This window comes from Salvelinus sp. IW2-2015, linkage group LG16 (assembly GCF_002910315.2).
Source record: "Salvelinus sp. IW2-2015 linkage group LG16, ASM291031v2, whole genome shotgun sequence".
Classification (NCBI taxonomy): domain Eukaryota; kingdom Metazoa; phylum Chordata; class Actinopteri; order Salmoniformes; family Salmonidae; genus Salvelinus; species Salvelinus sp. IW2-2015.
Genome location: NC_036856.1, coordinates 16,583,380 through 16,600,446, shown reverse-complemented (window position 1 = coordinate 16,600,446; position 17,067 = coordinate 16,583,380). Strand labels below are relative to the sequence as shown.

Here is a 17,067-nt window from a genome sequence, read left to right as displayed (position 1 = left end):
TCTAGACTTGGTTTCCTCTATTGTAATCACTCTCTTTCACCCCAGCTGCCAAACTAASCKTGATTCAGATGACCATCCTACCAATGCTAGATTACGGACACATAATTTATAGATCGGCAAGTAAGGGTGCTCTCGAGCAGCTAGATGTGCTTTACCATTCGGCCATCATATTTGCCACCAATGCTCCTTATAGATCACATCACTGCACTCTATACACTTCTGTAAGCTGGTCATCTCTATACCCGTCGCAAGACCCACTGGTTGATGCTTATTTATAAAACCCTCTTAGGCCTCATTCCCCCCTAACTGAGATATCTACTGCAGCCCTCATCCTCCACATACAACACCCGTTCTGCCAGTCACCTTCTGTTAAAGGTCCCCAAAGCACACACATCCATGTGTCGCTCGTCTTTTCTGTCCGCTGCAGCTAGCGACTGGAACGAGCTGCAACAAACACTCAAACTGGACAGTTTTATCTCAATCTCTTCATTCAAAGACTCAATCATGGACACTCTTACTGACAGTTGTGGCTGCTTTGCCTGATATATTGTCTCTGCCTTGCGCTTTGTGCTGTTGTCTGTGCCCAATAATGTTGCTACCATGTTGTTGTGTTGCTGCCTTGCTATGTTGTCTTAGGTCTCTCTTTGTGTTGTTTCTCTTATCGTGATGTGTTTTGTCCTATATATTTTATAACATTTTTGTATTTTTAATCTCAGCCCCCGTTCCCGCAGGAGATCTTTTGTCTCCTTGGTAGGCAGTCATTGTAAATAAGAATTTGTTCTTAACTGACTTTCTTTGTTAAATAAAGGTTCAATATTTTTTTTTTACGTGAATAAATTGTATGTGTGTGTTTACAATACAATTATTTAGCATCTAGCTAACATAGATGGTTGGCTGACGTCACGAAAACGATGTGCGCTGTTCTATGGGGCATAGGTCAGCCTGTTGTGATTCTGGATGGCCAGATTGCTAGCAAGAATGACACTGCCATGTGTGGAATCATAAATGGCTTGTTTCATCATGTTATTGATACCATGTCTTGTTTTGAGGTGTTTTGATTGATTTCATGTCAATGCCACTATTGCTAAAATTCGCTAGGTAGCTAACCAAAAACGAACAATGTTGTTTCAAATACAAGTGGTCATTGTGCAAATGTATGTTTTCAATAAATATTGGAGACGAAATATGTGGCAGGTAAGACAGTTGCATGTTAATCAAGTTTAAGATTGAGAGAACTGCTTATCATTAAGGAATAGAAATTATCCCAGATTTGACCTTTAGCTCAATTTAGGTAAAAACAATTTGCCTGTTGTTCAAAGTGTGTGTGTGTGTGTATATTGTATATTACCTCTACACCGGCCAAACCCGGAAAATGCTGGGCCAATTGTGCGCCGCACTATGGGACTCCCAATCACGACCGGTTGCGATACAGCCTGGATTCGAACCAGGGTGTCTTTAGTGACGCCTCTAGCACTGAGATGTAGTGCCTTACACCGCTGCGCCACTCAGGAGCCCTCATATTAACCTTGTTCATCTATGACAAATGGAAAGTGTTTTGTTTAAAATATGATCTATTTTAGGTTAATGACTATAAATCGACCTCTGAATGTGCTACCATGATGAAACCACTCTCTACTGCTGTGCTACGATATAAGGATTGCAGGCATATGATTTGCGGGTGATTTAGGGTTCAGCCAGGTGTTTATGGACAGTAGGAAGAGCGAATTAAGTGGTAGGAGGGACATCCCAGCATGAAGTGGTTTCAGGTCTAACGTCCTACATCACACAGGCTCAGAAAAAGAATACTGTTTCTGTAAGAACCAGGGCTGTCGCTCAATTCAAGCCATTCCGATGTACGGTATCCACAGATCAATTTATAAGAACATGTCGGTCAGAACCGGTGCCAGAACCACGCAGCTGGAGACTTTACATCTAAGCAGTTTAAGCATTTTGCTGAGTCAGAAACACAGCAGAACAAAGTATTGTGTTAAGGTACAGCTGTAAAACAACAGGCTTTAAGTGTTGTCCATTAAATGTACTGCAGTACATTGGGAGGTAGTGATGTAATGTTTGACTTTTTATAGGATGAACCTGTCTCGAGAGGAAAGTCTGAACCCATGCGAGAAAAATGCTTTTGGCATCCCAGGGCTGCCTCTACTTTACCAGATTTGTACTGCTTAACCTCAGTTGTACAAATAAAAACAAAAGTCAGGTGTCAATTTAAAATAAACTTTGTGATTTTATTTTTTTATACTTACTCTTACAGATCATACAGTCCTACATTTTAAAAACAAAAAATATATCTGGTGGTGTTTCTGGGTGACTGGTGAGCCAAAGGACTTGACTGCACTCTGCAATTTCCTGCAGGACAGTCTACTACTTGGAACATTCTGGAACACAATTATTGTCCACACTATAATTTCTCATTCATCAGTGAAATGAGTAAAGTACTTCACTGTCATTTATGGTAAATCAGTTCTGCAGTGACACATTGAGAAGATATTGCCAGATTTGGTCACGGATCAAAAGCTTTGTAGTAACGGCCTCAAAATGCAGACAATGATTATGTTGTGCAACAAACAAGCTTAATGACATCATTGTTAAAAGGATCGGACCCTTTTTTCCAATTTTCGCCTAAAATGACATACAGGCAGTTAGATTTGGGTAGCTCAGGACCTGAAGCAAGGATATGCATATTCTTGATACCATTTGAATGGAAACACTTTAGGGTTCAAACTGTAGAACCCAGTTCCTACATTTTAATATAAAAATAGTTTTGATCAAACAAAACTATGCTATATTTTATATCTGGGACCATCGGGATGACAAATCAGAGGAAGATTACTGAATGTAAGTACATTATTTACCTTCAGAGGTGAATGTATCAAATCAGTTGCCGTGATAAGTTTTGTTGTGCACGCTCCTCAAACAATAGGATGGTCTTTTTTCACTGAATAAGCTACTGTAAATTGGACAGTGCAGTTAGATTAACAAGAATTMAAGCTTTCTGTCCATATAAGACATGTCTATGTCTTGAGCATGACGTTGTAAGTAACAAGGAAATTTCCCAACAGTCCTGCGGGGGGYSACCGATCCTGTAGAGGTTAATTAAAGTAGACCAGATTGAAATTGTAGTGGATGTTTTCGTAACATCAAGCGCTGATTCTGATCTGATTAATTTACATACAATTGCAACGATCCAACAGGGGCTCCTGAGTGGCGCAGCACGTCTAAGGCACTGCATCTCAGTGCTAGAGGCGTCACTAGACACCCTGGTTCCATTCCAGGCTGTATCACAACCGGCCATGATTGGGAGTCCCATAGGGTGGCGCACAATTAGCCCAGTGTCATCCGGGTTTGGTCATCATTGTAAATAAGAATTTGTTCTTAACTGGCTTGCCTAGTTAAATAAAGGTTTATTTTAATTTAAAGAAATCTTATTAAGCCTAAAATAAGCCCAGTGGACCCCACAAGGAAGGCTTTGTTTGGTCAATTCCAGAGCTAAAAATTGCTTGATAACCCTGTTGGTAACATTCAAACTGCTCACCTTTTTAAATGCTGGGGTAGTTTGAGTAGTCAAGGGAACTATCAACCTGCGAAACATCACAATTGCAAAGAAAACAAATCAGTCAAACTGAAGAACAAGCCAACTCTGTTCCCTTGGCCTAAAACAGGATATACTCATCAGGTAAACTCGAGGCCACATCTCTGCCCACTTTAAAGCCAGTTTACTGCATGTCCTTAAAACAGTAACATCACAATAGGGAATAAAACCTACAGCAAAGTAAGTTTTTTATCTCACAGACAAGAGTCTAGTCCATCATACGCATACCTCTTCTCAGGTGCCCTTCTTACATGGTATCACATCTCCACTCAGATACTTTATATAGTGGGAACCTAAAGATCCAAGTGCCTAAATTCCAAATGAGAACCCAGAGGACTCATCTCTTGCCACAGGGGCTTTGAGCTCCTGGCTTGGCTCAGCAACAGGCAACCTTGGTGTTTGCATGCCAAGACTTTGAGCCATTTTAGACCTTTCCTTCACTAAGACGTTCTTTAACTGGCAACACTACCCAGGCTAATGCTCCAATCACAGGTCCATCTACATCCAGACCAGGCACCACATCCCAATAGGGATTTTRTCTCTCAATCATATCACAAATCAACTTACCAGTTGAATGTAGACACACATAAAATACTTTTGCATTACATTTTTTCTGAGTAAAAAAAAAAGGTGATATATATATATATATATGCAAATAAAGGTGATATCATTAAATATGCTCATATTTGCATAAGACACAAATACATTTTTCTGGACAATGGACGAAGTCCGGAAAAATATTTTTGTTAAAGATACCCACGACCGGACTTGGCCAGAGAAGATTGTGGATAAAAACTTTATCCATCTTTCTATCTGTAAAATAATAAAGACATGTAGATAAATGTATTTATAATTCTTCCAAATTAAAATGTTAACTAGATTTTTTTTTAATTAAAGAGAGCATATAAACAATTCCCTCTGYGCATGTCTGGAGAATATACACTATTTACACAAAAGTACGTGGACACCACTTCAAATTAGTGGATRCGGCTATTTCAGCCACACCTGTTGCAGACAGGCGTATAAAATCAAGCACATAGCCATGCAATCTCCATAGACAAACATTGGCAGTAGAATAATCTGTACTGAAGAGCTCGGTYACTTTCAACGTGGCACCGTCATAGGATGCCACCTTTCCAACAAGTCAGTTCGTCAAATTTCTGCCCTGGTCAACTGTAAGTGCTGTCATTGTGAAGTGGAAACGTCTAGGAGCAACAACGGCTCAGCCGTGAAGTGGTAGGCCACACAAGCTCACAGAACAGGACCGCCGAGTGCTGAAGCTCATAAAAATCGTCTGTCCTCAGTTGCGAAACTCAATACTGAATTCTAAACTGCCTCTGGAAGCAACTTCAGCACAACTGTTAGTCGGGAGCTTCATGAAATGGGTTTCCATGGGCGAGCAACCAAACACAAGCCTAAGATCACCATGCGCAATCCCAAGCGTCGGCTGGAGTGGTGTAAAGCTCGCCGCCATTGGAAACGCGTTCTCTGGCGTGATGAATCACGCTTCACCATCTGGCAGTCCGKTGGACGAATCTAGGTTTGGCAGATGCCAGAACACTACTTGCCCCCAATGTATAGTGCCAACAGGAATGGTTGGTGGATGAATGATGGTCTGGGGCTGTTTCTCATGTTTCAGGCTAGGCCCCAGTGAAGGGAAATTTTAATGCTACAGCATACAATTACATTCTAGACAATTCTGTGCTTCCAACMTTGTGGCAACAGTTTGGGGAAGACCCTTTCCTGTTTCAGCATGACAATACCCCCGTGCACAATGCGAGGTCCATAAAGAAATCGTTTGTCAAGATCAGGGTGTAAGAACTTCACTGCAAAGAGCCCTGACCCCATCKAACACCTTTGGGATGAATTGGAATGCCAACTGCGAGCCAGGCCTAATCGCCTGACCTCACTAACGCTAATGGAAGCAAGACTCGCAGCAATGTTCCAACATCTAGTGGAAAGTCTTCCCAGACGAGTGGAGGCTGTTATAGCAGCAAAGGTGGACCAACTCCATATTAATGCCCATGATTTTGGAATGAGATATTCGCAGAGCAGGTATCCACATATTTTTGGTCATGTAATGTATCTAAGGATAACCACACAACATTTGGTGAATGCAGATGCTCCTGAAGCCGAGAAAAAAAATTGCCGTGTGGGAAGAGTCTGATTTTTGGGAAATGACAGTTAAAGGCAAATACACTGAATTAAGACTACCAAATGCCAAAAGTCTATTTAGACCCAATCACCAGCTCTTGAAAGTAAGTTATTAAATGTAGTCCAGTTTGTAAATCTCTATGAAATGGGCTTTGAAATGAATGATGCATGTCCATTTTAGTGGTTAAAATGAATAACAATTTTGATGACAGTAGTATGACAAACTAAAGAAATTATAAATTTTCAGCAAGTTTGAAATCGTTTACTTTGTGAAAATACAAATAATAAAAATGGACCAAAAATACCAACAAATCTCAATCAGTAGATGCAAAAATGTAATTTCAACCTGTGGTGCCTGGCGTCAAGTCCCGATTATTTCCTGTTCATATAAGAGAGCTCATTCAGTTCAGACTTTCTCTCAAAAGGGCCTCGTTGTTTTGCCAGGTGTCACACTTGATGTTTTTCAGTATCTGCTTTTTTTCCACACAAATCTTTTTCAATGACATTCGCTATGTTATGAAACAAAAAAAAGCATGAGGAATCAGAAATCAATGTTTGATTCACATAAAAATGCAAAACTGCCACTAATTATTTGGAACCAAACTAGTGTGACCAATCCTGAAAACAACCACAGGGACACGAAGGCCCTTGCCGAGGATTGAGACAGTACCAGTACTTTGGACATAGTACCAGTACTTTGGACACAGTGTTTGGCTGTCTATTGATTCACCAAATGTGGGCAGTCAGGAGTAACAGGAAAGCAACCTAGAATGACAAGGTTGAGAATAAATGTCATCCAGGGTGATTTTAGCTCTTTTACTAAATCCCCCCCCGTTTGAAGACACAGGAATTACCTGTGGGTGAAAGAAAATACAAGGAAAAGAAAGCAGTGCCACGGCAGTTCTTTCTTTAGGGTAGTTATGAAAACATTAATACACACACAAACTAATACTTGGACTAATTGCCAACCAGTTCTGTTATCATTCAGCATTTATCAGTGGTCTGCTGGTGGTTAGGGAACAAGGTGGTTCACTGTGTTGGCTTTATTGAACAGAAGAGGGCGTTCAAGGAGAACACTACATTATGTCCTGCCTGGACTGGCAGAACATGCTTTATTCTCAGTAGCAAACCTGCAGAGAGATCAAGCTAAACTATAAAGACCCGGATGCTGAAGAAAACTGAGTAGGTTAACTTGCACATTCAATGTCTTATGCTCTGCAGTTGAAACTTTAATTGTTGTGCTTTGATTCCATAATAATGGAATTTTCTGCACGGTCCTAATCTGAACATATTAACAGGACTCTACTCCATCACATATCAGAAGTTGTATTTTCAAATGGTTACATAAATCACATGGAAATGCTCAAATATAATTGAAAGGTTAAGTACAAATCAAATGATTTTCTGACATGCTGCCAATCCTCCAGTACAAACCAACCAAATTATATATAAAAAATATATATATTCAAAATGTAAAAAAAATTCAAGCTAACGACAATATATTAATATAGATCTTCTGATGTCATACACTCATAAAAACAATCTCAATCACTCATGTCGAGGCTCTTTCATGCACCCAATATCAGTAAGTCAAAGAACATTTCTTGAAAAAATATTGCCATGTTGTGAACTATTCATCTAAGGGTCAGAAGGGAAAGAAAAGTTACAACAAAAAGCCCATTTGACAGAAAATGGACAAGGTTTCTTTTCTGGGAGTAAATTAATCTGAAGCCCTCAAAAGATATTGCTGATACACAGAAACTCCCAGCATGGATCTTAACGTGACCTCCTGATGTCCTTATCGGAGATGTAGCATGCTCTTAAACATGTTACTTCTGGCTCATTTTAACCACCACACAGGGGTAATATACAAATTAACTCAAGTCCCCCCAAGTTAAGAAACAATAAAAATGGTAAAAATGAAATGTCTTCCCTCCCCACAGTAGACTTCTAATGCCCACCAAACCCTACTGCACACACACAGACCATCTCACCACAGGCATTCACACTCAAGCGGTCACTCTAGGAGAGAGAGGGAGATGTTAATAAAGGAAGTGGCTGGGCAGGGGCTGTGACACCGCCACCCCACCCACCTTATCCRACCATGAAACAATTTTATTCCATGCCGCCATTGTTCCACAATTTGCACGTCAGAGACTTTTCTACTCAGTCCTCATAACTTCTGGATCTTCTCAGCCACCACGATAGGGTTCTCCTTGCGTATGCGTGCTGCGGCAGCACCTCGATAGTCGTAGGGACAGTCATGTTTGTCAGAGTAGCGGTGAATGGCGCAGAACAGGTTACCACAGCGACAAGCGAAGCCTAGTGAGTGAGGAGATGGACAAAGTTTTAAATTAAAATGGCTTCTTAGCAAAGAGCAATTTCTCAAGCAAGTATTTTGCTAGGACTGTCTGGGAGTGGTTTGAGTAGAAAGGGGAAAACTGAACATGAGCTGTTACTGGTAGAGCGGTTTGGAATTCTTTATTGGGCCATTGACTAATTTACCACATGAGGATGTCAACATGGAAGGCCAAAACTCGCTCCCACCAAAACAGGCTGAAACTTCAGGCGGTCTTTTCAATCAGCTCTTACACTAAAAAGGGCATTATAACAATTTTCACAGTATTATTCAAACCTCAGTGTGGAAATACAGTACCAATCAAAGGTTTGGACACACCTACTCATTCAAGGGTTCTTATTTTTTTCTTCATTTTCTACATTCTAAAATAGTGAGGACATCAAAACTATGAAATAACACATACGTGTAGAAACCTCTTTTTTTTTAACAAATCAAAATAATGTTTTCTATTTAGATTCTTCAAAGTAGCTACCCTTTGCCTTGACAGCTTTGCACACTTTTGGCATTCTCTCAACCAGCTTCATGAAGAATGCTTTTCCAACAGTCTTGAAGGAGTTCCCACATATGCTGAGCACTTGTTGGCTGCTTTTCTCTGTTAAGCATTTATTTGGGCTGCAATCTGAGGTGCAGTTAACGCTAATGAACTTAACCTCTGCAGCAGAGGTAACTCTGGGTCTTCCTTTGCTGTGGCGGGCCTCGTGAGAGCCAATTTCATCATAGCACTTTATGGTTTTTGCGACTGCACATGAAGAAACTTTAAAAGTTATTGAAACGTTCCGGACTAACTGACCTTCATGTCTTAAAGTAATGGACTGTTGTTTCTCTTTGCTTATTTGAGCTGTTCTTGCCATTACTTGGTCTTTTACCAAATAGGGCCATTTTCTGTATACCACACCTACCTTGTCTCAACACAACTGATTGGCTCAAATGCATTAAGGAAAGAAATTACACAAATGAACAAGGCACACCTGTTATGCAGGTGAGGTATGAAGCTGGTTGAGAGAATGCCAAGAGTGTGCAAAGTTGTCATCAAGGCAAAGGGTGGCTACTTCGAAGAATCTCAAAATATATTTTGATACTTGATTCCATATGTGTTATTTCATAGTTGATGTCGTCACTATTATTCTACAAATGTAGAAAATAGTAAATATAAAGAAAAACCCTGGAATGTATAAGTATGTCCAAACTTTTGAATGGTACTGTACATTGTAAAATTATATCAAACAATAGGCTACATTTGGGTACTAACTTTCATTGACGTAATAATACTTTTTAAAAAAGAGTTCTGGTACGCCCCCCCAAAAAATAACACTACATCACCGATTGTCATGCTCCGAAAAAACTAAGCAAGAAAGAAGCAAATTTGGGTTACGGAAAAGAGGCCAATATGGATTGTCGATTTTGCAGAAAGAGCTTGAGGTAAGAACAGTATTAAATAAGACTTGTAACATAACCCAGGAGACCAGCTAGCTTGTGTGTGTGTGAGTAGCTAGGTTTACACCCATTGGCGACAGATTTTCATGCAAATATTAAAACATTTGCATAAAAACAACACGTAATTTCCCACCAGAGATGTATTTCCATCAAAGTTACTTGTGGTACATAAAAGGCTGTGCATGATGACGTAGTGCACACAAAATACCTTTCGCAGTTAAATTCTCATGTACCGAATAAAAAATACAAGTTAAATGGGTTTCCATCACATTTAATTCTACTAATGGTTTTGTCCCCCCAAAAATGTCCTTTATATAGCGTGTTCCCACTCTGGTCTTGGCACGTGCACTCTAGTTGTATCTGCGTGCTATTGGCTAGAGCGCACGTATAGCCTACATGAGATTATTATGYACAAAAGAGCAAGATTTMTATTTGTCAAACAGCAGCCAAGCATCGATGATCATGTCARCAGAATAAGACCCTTGATATTTATTGAAAAGGAACATCAAGCTTATCACCTTGCACTTCCACCACCCTGTGAAGTTTATGACTTATTTCATTTGTAGCCTCCTAATAAACTGCATGCTTTCCTGGTGAGTCGTAGTGGGGGACCACACAACATGACATTGCTTGACTCCACCTTTACTTCGATATGATGGTTATATCAATAATTGCTCATAAAAGCGTTTCCTCCGGCATTTCTCGCAGAATTCATTTTACCGACAAAAAAATTTGGGAAAAATGTGCCAGTAGCTGATCAGGAGCCTGTAGATCAGACTAAAAAGGTGTAGTGTCCACCTGGCTTAAAACCCTCTTCAGTCTTACCCGTGAGGCCCACTTTCTTCCGGCAAGTGAAGCATCGGTTCTTCTTATTTTTGTCAGGGGTCTGATCACCATCAGACAAGGTCTGGGCTACCTCACCCACTGGCTCTGTTAAAATACAACATCTGACTGAACTTCAAACATAGATACCCATATAGGACTGTTGCTGCAGTGTAGTTATGTATTACAAGACAAGGCAGGAGGCATACCATATAACGTTACTGATGATATAGACATGGAAAACAGTTTGGAAACCAAGAAAGTATTGAGCCCCCCCCGCCCCTGCAGTTGTTCTAACCTGTGTTTTTGGATGTCCCCTCCTCTTCCCCATTAGCCTGGTCTGAGTCAGCGGCTCCAGTATCCTGGGAGATACTCATGGCTGTCATTTGCTGGGTTACTGGGCTGGGGGAGCTGGGACTAAAGACACACATACACACTCAGACCAATAATGAGTTGATCAACTGAAACCATAATCCAATATTAAGCCCAGGAGAAAGACTAGGGAACTCCAAAACACGATGATAAACCAAAGTCTCTTGAGCAACAGCTTACTGTCAATTGAACGGATTCCATTTAGCAGTCTGGGTGTTTGTTTGCAGAGACAAGCTGATTCTCTGTCAGCATACCTGGATGTCCTTTCCTCGGGCGGAGTGATCCCTTCCGCGCTGGGTTCCGCTGTCTTGCGCTTCACCGACACACCAGCTGCTCCCGGGGACCCCACTGGCGATGAAGCAACCGAGCCTGTAGACAAACCACGTTTATTGTTTGTGACTATGAATGACCTTTTACTTATGTTGAATCATGGCTTCAATGAACAAAAAAAAAAGTGTTTCACAAACTGATAAATCACTATTGCTTTATAATGCCAAGGTTTTGGTAGCGATTGCTACCTCCTCCAGCCCCCCCATTTTGTGTCCCTCTCCCATCTTCCTACCTTTCTCACCTGGGGGGCTGGAACGGCTCACGCCCTGTTGTCTCTGCAGGTGTTCCTTGTAGCAGACTGAGCACATGCCGTTGGTGCGGGGATTACCATAGAAACCGCAGCCCATAGTGCAAAGCATTGGCACTTGCGTCCGATTGGTCTCCTGAGCCATGCTCTCTGACAAAGGGGGGGGGGGGGGGGACAGGAAATTCCTGAAATGAGGTTGAAGAGTTAGTCAAACTAGTGGCCATTTGTTTACATGAACATTCTTAACAAACGGGCTAAAAGAGCTTGGAGACCAGCAGGAGAGCAGTTGAGTGGTTCTGCTAAGAGTTAGTGGTTCTGCTAGGAGTAGGTACGAATGATTGATAAATGGTTTAGTTTATTAGAGATGATCTTGACAGTATTGGTGATGAGTGATCAATTTGTTAGATACAATACAAATACGGTTTCTTGTTACTAGCAGGGAGGCTACCCAATTCAGAGGCTGTACTTATTCTGTTAAATTAGGTTTAGAATTTGACACCCATAACATACAGTAGCTTTCAAAACACAAAATCAACTTATTCACTTCACTTGAATGGTCTCATATCATTGACCGTGGGAAAACCAGTAGCTACAGCGCATTCAATAACTTTTTCCACTTTGTTACATTACAGCCTTATTCTAAAATGTATTACATTTATAAGAAAAACAATCTACACACAATACCCCATAATGACAAAGCAAAAACGGGTGGTCTCCCGGGTGGCGCAGTGGTCTAGAGCACTGCATCACAGTGCTAGCTGCGCCACCAGAGTCTCTGGGTTCACGCCCAGGCTCTGTCGCAGCCGGGAGGTCCGTGGGGCGACGCACAATTGGCATAGCGTCGTCCGGGTTAGGCCGGTAGGGATATCCTTGTCTCAGTATGTAAAATGTAATAAAATGTATGCACTCTACTGTAAGTCGCTCTGGATAAGAGCGTCTGCTAAATGACTAAAAAAAATTTTTTTTTGCAAATGTATAACCCCCCCAGAAATATCACATTTACAAAAGTATTCAGACCCTTTACTCAGTACTTTGTTGAAGCAACTTTGGCAGTGATTACAGCCTTGAGTCTTCTTGGGTATGACGCTACAAGCTTGGCATGCCTGTATTTGGGGAGTTTCTCCCATTCTTATCTGCAGATCCTCTCAAGCTCTGTCAGATCTCTCCAGAGATGTTTAATCGGGTTCAAGTCCAGGCCACTCAAGGTCATTGAGACTTGTCCCGAAGCCACTCCTGCTTGGTCTGGCTGTGTGCTTAAGAGTCGTTGTCCTGTTGGAAGGTGAACCTTCGCCCCCTGTCTGAGGTCCTGAGCACTGGAGCTGGTTTTCATCAAGGATCTCTCTGTACTTTGCTCTGTTCATCTTTCCCCTTGATCCTGACTAGTCTCCCAGTCCCTGCCGCTGAAAAACATCCCCACAGCATGARGCTGCCACCACCATGCTTCACTGTAGGGATGGTGTCATGGTTCCCAAAGACATGACGCTTGGCATTCAGGACAAATAGTTAAATCTTGGWTTCATCAGATCAGAGAATCTTGTTTCTCATGGTCTGAGTCTCCTTTAGGTGCCATTTGGCAAACTCCAAGCGGGCTGTTATGTGACTTTTACTGAGGAGTGGCTTCCGTCTGGCCACTCTACCATAAAGACCTAATTGCTGGAGTGCTGCAAAGATGGTTGTCCTTTTGGAAGGTTCTCTCATCTCCACAGAGGAACTCTGGAGCTGTCKGAGTGACCATTGGGTTCTTGGTCACCTGCCTGACCAAGGCCCTTCTCTGATTGCTCAGTTTGGCTGGGTGGCCAGCTCTAGGAAGAGTCCTGGTGGGTCCAAACTTCTTCCATTTAAGAATGATGGAGGCCACTGTGTTCTTGGGGACCTTCAAAGCTGCAGAAATATTTTTGTACCCTTCCCCAGATCTGTGCCCCGACACAATCCTGTCTCGGTGCTCTATGGACAATACCTTCGACCTCATGGCTTGGTTTTTGCTCTGACATGCACCGTTAACTGTGGGACATTATATAGACAGGTGTGTTCCTTTCCAAATCATATCCAAGGGTCTGAATACTTATGTAAATATGGTTTTTGTATTTAAGACATTTGCAAAAAWATATAAGCACCTGTTTTCGCTTCGTCATTATGGGATATTGTATGTAGATTGATGAGGAYCATTTTAATTTCATAAATTTGAGAATAAGGCTGTAACGTAACAAAATGTGGAAAAGGGGTCTGAATACTTTCCGAATGCACTGTACATATCATAATACCCCTATTCATCTTGTATTGAATACAACTGACTTTTTCCTCATTTGTGTTTTTGCGTGTCAAAAAAGATGCATATCAATTAAAACTATTTGACATGTCAATTAACACTATTTGACGTGTCACATAAGCTTGTTGACCAATCAGGACCTGAATACACATAATTTAACAAGTTAATACATTTTTTACATAGATATTACACATTGATTASAATACCACTTGAATTTCATATGACACAAAGATTCATTGCTATGATGCTGGTAAAGTTGTCTCGGGCACCTACAGTGCTGGTAATTTAAAAAAAGCTAGCTAGCTCATGGATGCAAACAATGTTCTTTCCAAAAAACGACAATCTGTTTCAGTAGCTATTGTTAGCTAGCTAACTACAGTGGGGCAAAAAAGTATTTAGTCAGCCACCAATTGTGCAAGTTCTCCCACTTAAAAAGATGAGAGAGGCCTGTAATTTTCATCATAGGTACACTTCAACTATGACAGACAAAATGAGGGAAAAAATCCAGAAAATCACATTGTAGGATTTTTAATGAATTTATTTGCAAATTATGGTGGAAAATAAGTATTTGGTCACCTACAAACAAGCAAGATTTCTGGCTCTCACATGACTGCCAACTTCTTCTTTAAGAGGCTCCTCTGTCCTCCACTCGTTACCTGTAATTAATGGCACCTGTTTGAACTTGTTATCAGTATAAAAGACACCTGTCCACAACCTCAAACAGTCACACTCCAAACTCCACTATGGCCAAGACCAGAAGCTGTCAAAGGACACCAGAAACAAAATTGTAGACCTGCACAGGCTGGGAGACTGAATCTGCAATAGGTAAGCAGCTTGGTTTGAAGAAATCAACTGTGGGAGCAATTATTAGGAAATGGAAGACATACAAGACCACTGATAATCTTCCCTCGATCTGGGGCTCCACGCAAGATCTCACCCGTGGGTCAAAATGTCACAAGAACGGGGAGCAAAAATCCAGAACCACACGGGGGGACCTAGAGAATGACCTGCAGAGAGCTGGGACAAAGTAACAAAAGCCTACCATCAGTAAACACTACGCGCCAGGGACTCAAAATCCTGCAGTGCCAGAACGTGTCCCCCTGCTTAAGCCAGTACATGTCCAGGCCCGTCTGAAGTTTGCTAGAGAGCATTTGGATGATCCAGAAGAAGATTGGGAGATGTCATATGGTCAGATGAAACCAAAATATAACTTTTTGGTAAAAACTCAACTCGTCGTGTTTGGAGGACAAAGAATGCTGAGTTGCATCAAAGAACACCATACCTACTGTGAAGCATGGGGGTGGAAAATCATGCTTTGGGGCTGTTTTTTCTTGCAAAGGGACCAGGACGACTGATCTGTGTAAAGGAAAGAATGAATGGGGCCATGTATCGTGAGATTCTGAGTGAAAACCTCCTTCCATCAGCAAGGGCATTGAAGATGAAACGTGGCTGGGTCTTTCAGCATGACAATGATCCAACACACCGCCGCGGGCAACGAAGGAGTGGCTTCGTAAGAAGCATTTCAAGGTCCTGGAGTGGCCTAGCCAGTCTCCAGCATTCAACCCCATAGAAAATCTTTGGAGGGAGTTGAAAGTCGTGTTGCCCAGCAACACAGCCCAAAACATCACTGCTCTAGAGGAGATCTGCATGGAGGAATGGGCCAAAATACCAGCAACAGTGTGTGAAAACCTTGTGAAGACTTACAGAAAACGTTTGACTCTCTGTCATTGCCAACAGGGTATATAACAAGGTATTGAGATAAACTTTTGTTATTGACCAATATACTTATTTTCCACATAATTTGCAAATAAATTCATTAAAATCCTACAATGTGAATTTCTGGATTTTTTCACTCATTTTGTCTGTCATAGTTGAAGTGTACCTATGATGAAAATTACAGGGGGGGATACACTGGGTTTTATTGAGTAGACTGATACCCAATCCTTAGGTAAAGCTGTACAGTGCAATATGAATGTGAACACACAATAGGCTGACTGGGGAGGTGATTTCAGTCCCTGTTGTAGCGCTTATATTTGCGTAAACTCTAAACAGTTGTGTTCTGTGGGTGTTACCGAGTAGACTGATACCCCATTTCATTGATTCACATTCCAACCTTGTTCAACATTATTCTAAATATGGCATGAGTAAACCAATTCTAACCTTCATCACTTTCAAAGAGGTACTTTTATTTTTAAGCGAAATTCCACTATGGTGCCTAATCCTTATTGTGGCTACCTTCACAACCATTAACCCAGTCTGGTCGAGCCTCATGAAGCTAACTGACTGCTTTTATAAGGTTAGCTTTGGGCAACACGGTTTAGTAGCTGTCTASCTATTTATTTTCATGAACTGAAGTTCAATTTCAATAAGCGAACAACAAGTGGCTACCTAGCTAATACTTAGGATTCCGAAATCATTGCTAAGAATAATGAAGATGACTGCAGTTTCTACTGGTCATTGTTTTCAGGCTGGTTGTATTGGTGCTAGCTAGGTACCAAGCTAAAGCTAACCCTCTACCCCAGAAGTTGCGGTCCAACACAACATTCTACAATTAAACGGTGTTATTTAACGTGTCAAATTTTGTTATTTGACGTGTATCTTTGACACGCAAAGACCCAAACGACGTTCCATACTGGAATGCGCCAATTTAATCTGTTTACATTGTATGAACACAAATGAGGAAAAAGTCGGTGGTTGTATTCGCTACGTTTATTAAAAACATGAATTTCAGCACACCGCGGAAAGACTGCAGTTCTACAGAACAAACATAGGTAAGCTTCTTCAGAATTGARATTTTTACAAGAATCGACTGATGGTGACTTCCGGCGACCAGTTATCAAAACTCAACACTTCCTCCATAGAACGGAGTTGAGCGGTCCATAACTAGGTCTGGACAAGCAAAATTGAAAACACAAAATGTCTGCATTATCTTGCCAACTAGTTAGCTAGACTTCTTGCCATATACTGACAATAATAAAAAATAGCTCTGGCTAGTAAAATTAACTAGCTAGCTAAATTAGTAACTACAGCTGACTGTCATTAACCCATGTCGGATTTGGCTCAAAACAATTCCTTCCTCTCGGCTCATAACGACGTCGGCCAACAAATAACTTTAGCCTGCCCTAGAGACCTGCTAACGTTAGCTGATTGAAAACAAGGACAAGCGAAGTAATGCATGTCCTAGTTTACCTGGGTAATGTCTGAAATGAATTAGACGGATTACCTTTCAAATACAACACGACTTTCGCATAAATCACGTGGATAAAAACGAACGTTGCGTTAGCTATCATGAAGCTCTAAGCTAGTCAGAGAATGCATCGAATCGGTTTATATTAACGAAACCGTCCATTTTTTTACGCCGGAAAAGCAGTACCTGAAATACGAAGTGCTGCAGATGTCGACGACCTTGCTCTCCAGAATGTAATAGTAATCGTTACCCTTCTGTGCGCGCGGCCTGTTGACAGGCGCTAGCTCCCGAC

At 41.3% G+C, this 17,067-nt stretch overlaps 1 protein-coding gene across 3 annotated transcripts; it reads right to left on the bottom strand.

The window, feature by feature from the left end:
* Positions 1 to 2,215: 2,215 nt before the first annotated feature.
* Positions 2,216 to 17,066, bottom strand: zgc:77486 (zf-A20 domain-containing protein). Of its 3 annotated transcripts, none has more exons than XM_024004441.2 (6): positions 16,962 to 17,065; positions 11,308 to 11,507; positions 11,000 to 11,114; positions 10,672 to 10,790; positions 10,377 to 10,481; positions 2,216 to 8,080 (listed from the first exon to the last, which is right to left on the bottom strand). In XM_024004441.2, exons 2-6 carry the CDS (start codon positions 11,465 to 11,467, stop codon positions 7,932 to 7,934), a joined length of 648 nt encoding a protein of 215 aa, XP_023860209.1. In that variant the 5' UTR covers positions 11,468 to 11,507; positions 16,962 to 17,065; the 3' UTR covers positions 2,216 to 7,931. The 3 variants fall into 3 exon arrangements, with proteins under 3 accessions (XP_023860209.1, XP_070303655.1, XP_070303656.1); XM_070447554.1 differs by having other exon boundaries at positions 11,317 to 11,507; positions 16,962 to 17,062; XM_070447555.1 differs by lacking the exon at positions 10,377 to 10,481 and having other exon boundaries at positions 16,962 to 17,066.
* Between the last annotated feature and the right edge of the window lies 1 nt (position 17,067).